Source organism: Artemia franciscana, unplaced genomic scaffold (genome assembly GCF_032884065.1).
Source record: "Artemia franciscana unplaced genomic scaffold, ASM3288406v1 PGA_scaffold_53, whole genome shotgun sequence".
Classification (NCBI taxonomy): Eukaryota; Metazoa; Arthropoda; class Branchiopoda; order Anostraca; family Artemiidae; genus Artemia; species Artemia franciscana.
The window spans coordinates 417,475-420,607 of NW_027062694.1; the positions used below are offsets into that span (position 1 = coordinate 417,475).

A 3,133-nucleotide genomic window follows, 5' to 3' on the forward strand; every position below is an offset into this window, starting at 1 on the left:
GAAAAATTTAAAAAAACATTATCTCTCTGTTTCTTTCAAAACTGAACAAAAAGTTGAACATTTTTTCAACTCGGGAAAGGATAAAACGGACCCTATACTAGGTATTGGTGTCTACAGAGTCCCGTGTTCATGTGGAGCATTTTACATTGGCAGGACCCATCAACTAGGGGAACGATTGCATGAACACAAAATTTCAATAGATAAATCCCTGAGATTTGAAAATGAAAATGACAACTTTGATTCAGCTCTGGCCCAGCATATATACGAAAATCCTGACCATTGAGTTCTTTTTGAAGAGGCAACTTTAATATCTACCATAAATGGCCTACCGCAATCTTTTAAAGAGGCAATTGAGATATAAAAAAAAAACATAGAAATAGAAATTTGGCTATAAATAGAGACACGGGAGATATTTCCTTAAGCCCAATTTATAACAACTTAATATTAAAAGACTATGAATATTTCGCCCAGTTTAATTTAAGACAACCTGTCCGCATATCTAATGAAAACCGAAATTGTAGACAGGCGAAATCTGTTGCAAGGCAAAGGATACTTATTCAATGTAATTGGTAACTTCTCTTTCATTGATTTCAAATTGGTTTTGTTGTTTGATTCAGTGTCTTTTTTCCTCTCGTATAGTTCACTTAAGAAGGTTAGATTTTGTTGCTGTTTTTTTTTTCCTCTTTCTTATTTTTTTAGCACTGAGGTCACATGGCAGAAGTCCTTGTCGAAATATTTACTTGTTTTTTTTTCATATTTTGCTACTGGCTGACAAAATCCTCATTTTTCACCTATTTGATTTTTCTCTTTTCATTCATTATTTCCTTTCTTGTTTTCATACGGTTTTATACGCACTAATCTATTGACAGTGGTATCGACCGCCGTGGAAAAATTGAGGTACGATAGTAGCAATGCTACTTGGCAGTTTTCATGGCCTAGAGAAATTTGTTGGCACATTTGACAGCTTTTGGAATATAGTTGCTTGCAGCTTTGGAACTTTTTCCATAGCTGGGTATTGCAACCTCTTGGACTGAGAATACCTCCTGGTGTTGTGTTTTTTTTTAACTTTAAGAATTTTGGTATATTGATATTGTAAATTCGGCATTAATGAAGATGCAGCAAAATAGGAACATTAATCACATATTTTCATAAATTACAGCAGTGGAAACTGTATGTCTATAGCTCCGAGCTCCTGCTTTTACGAATTTGCGCTGCTCCGCTACAACAGTGATAAGCCTGTATATTTTGTCTATGACTGCAGTGACGGAGCTACCAGTCCAGTTATCAACTGGGTCACTGCCGTATCGCCAGCCACTTTGGTTTTGTTCACAACACCATACATCCTACCAATTGAGCAATCTGTCTTTGAATCTCGTCGTAAGTATTTGCAGTTTGTACTCTAGTCTTAGTGGAGTAGCTTTAAAGATGGAATGTTGAAATAACCTTTTTATGTTAGATTAACTATACTCTACCTAAATGGTACACCAATATCGATTAGTAATGGATTGTTCACTCTTTCAAATTAGATGCCTGTCCGTTAGGGTTGTTTGTTGTTTTTTTTTTTTTTGTTTTTTAGTATTGTTACCTTTAACATGGTTTTTCTCTGCCTTTTTGTTACTTTGAAGGTACTCAAGTATTAATCGATAATGATTCTCTGCTGCTTCAAATTAGATGCCTTTCTGTTAGGGTTGCTTTTTATTTATTTTGCTTAGTAGTCCTGTTTCTCTTAAAATCGTTTATTTTTTGTGTTCCCGCTAGTGTAGAGGTACTCAAGTATCGATCATTAATAATAATAATTTCATAATTTATTTATAACCTACTTTACAAAACAGAGGTCAAGTGGAGTAAATACAAAAAAAAAACAGCAAAAGAACAACAAGGAACAAAGTTAATCACATACAGAAAAAAGATGGATAAGATGATGAAAATACCCTAGCCTATAAGGCGCTTCAATAGCTAGCTTGGCACATAATTTTTCGAAAACACCAGTAATATCTGTCGCTCGATACTTTTTAATCAGTTTTGTATAAAGCAAGCAGTACAGCTTGCTTTATACATGAGATAATGTCACGATAATAGTGATTAAAATCAGGACGAGCATTGTCAATAGTGGGGTGCGCATTTGTGCAAAGAAGATGGAAAGGGACACGTACGGCGGACAGTAAAGCTCCAAGTGTAGCAAGGTAAAGAGGTATGTTCGCCCCAGACCAATCACGTTTGTCAAACCACTTATGCGACAGTGACGGTTGGCCTGACTATACGTCAGAAGTAACAGTAATATCGAAATACAGAGGTAAATGATCATAATCTCTCTCATCAGCGACATGTACTGTTGAAGTTTGTAATGAAGGATAGCAGATACAGTGGTCCAAATATGAGACAGAACCACTACTGTGGATATATGTAAAACTGAGGTCTTTCGAAAGGACCTGAAATGCTGAGGGTAGACACTGAAAAGCGCCTCCTTACACGTCAAGGAAACGGTAATGTTCACAGTTTAGGCCGCCTATAAGCACCCACTTGCATCCCAGACGCTCAATACCAGATATGAGAGTCTTTAATTTGTTACAGGCATTCGCATAACTGGAGAAGGAAGAAACAGATCTTCTATCATGGGGCAAATAGGCGTTGATTAGGATCACGTCTGCAAGCCGGATTGCAAGATAGTGTTCAGAGGATTGGTAGCAGCTAGGAGACTAATAGCTAGGCAACGATCGCTTACTTTTACAGGCAAGACCGCCAGAAGGCCTGCCTCGGGTACGACGGGCATTCGTGGTGAAAACAACATGTTGAGAACTTTGAAAAGAAAGTTTACACCAGGGCTTCCACTTCGAAATTGTCAAAAACATATTATCATAGCCAAAAAACATGAGAAAACATGAGAACGTTGAAACTTGAAAAACATGAGATTTCGCATGAGAATTTTCTTTTGTTTATATTTTGAATTCAGTGTTCAAATGAAACCCAAATTTGGCAGCAGATCACTATATCACTCATTTCTACTTTAAACTCAGCTTTCAACTAATTGTCACGTATTCTGCGCTCCTAATAGTGTCTGATTTTTACTCACTGGGGTTTGGTGCTGGTTTGGTGTTGCACCTACAAGGGAGATTCTTGGTCCCATCTATTTACC

At 36.9% G+C, this 3,133-nt stretch overlaps 1 protein-coding gene across 1 annotated transcript in view; it reads left to right on the top strand.

The window, feature by feature from the left end:
* LOC136041986 (3'-5' RNA helicase YTHDC2-like) overlaps positions 1 to 2,882 on the top strand; it is a 103,272-nt gene extending 100,390 nt beyond the window's left edge. Inside the window, exons 19-20 of the mRNA XM_065726806.1 lie at positions 1,160 to 1,377; positions 2,731 to 2,882. Of these exons, the coding sequence (XP_065582878.1) occupies positions 1,160 to 1,377; positions 2,731 to 2,882 (370 nt within the window). The remainder of the gene's footprint in view (positions 1 to 1,159; positions 1,378 to 2,730) is intronic.
* Positions 2,883 to 3,133: the final 251 nt, after the last annotated feature.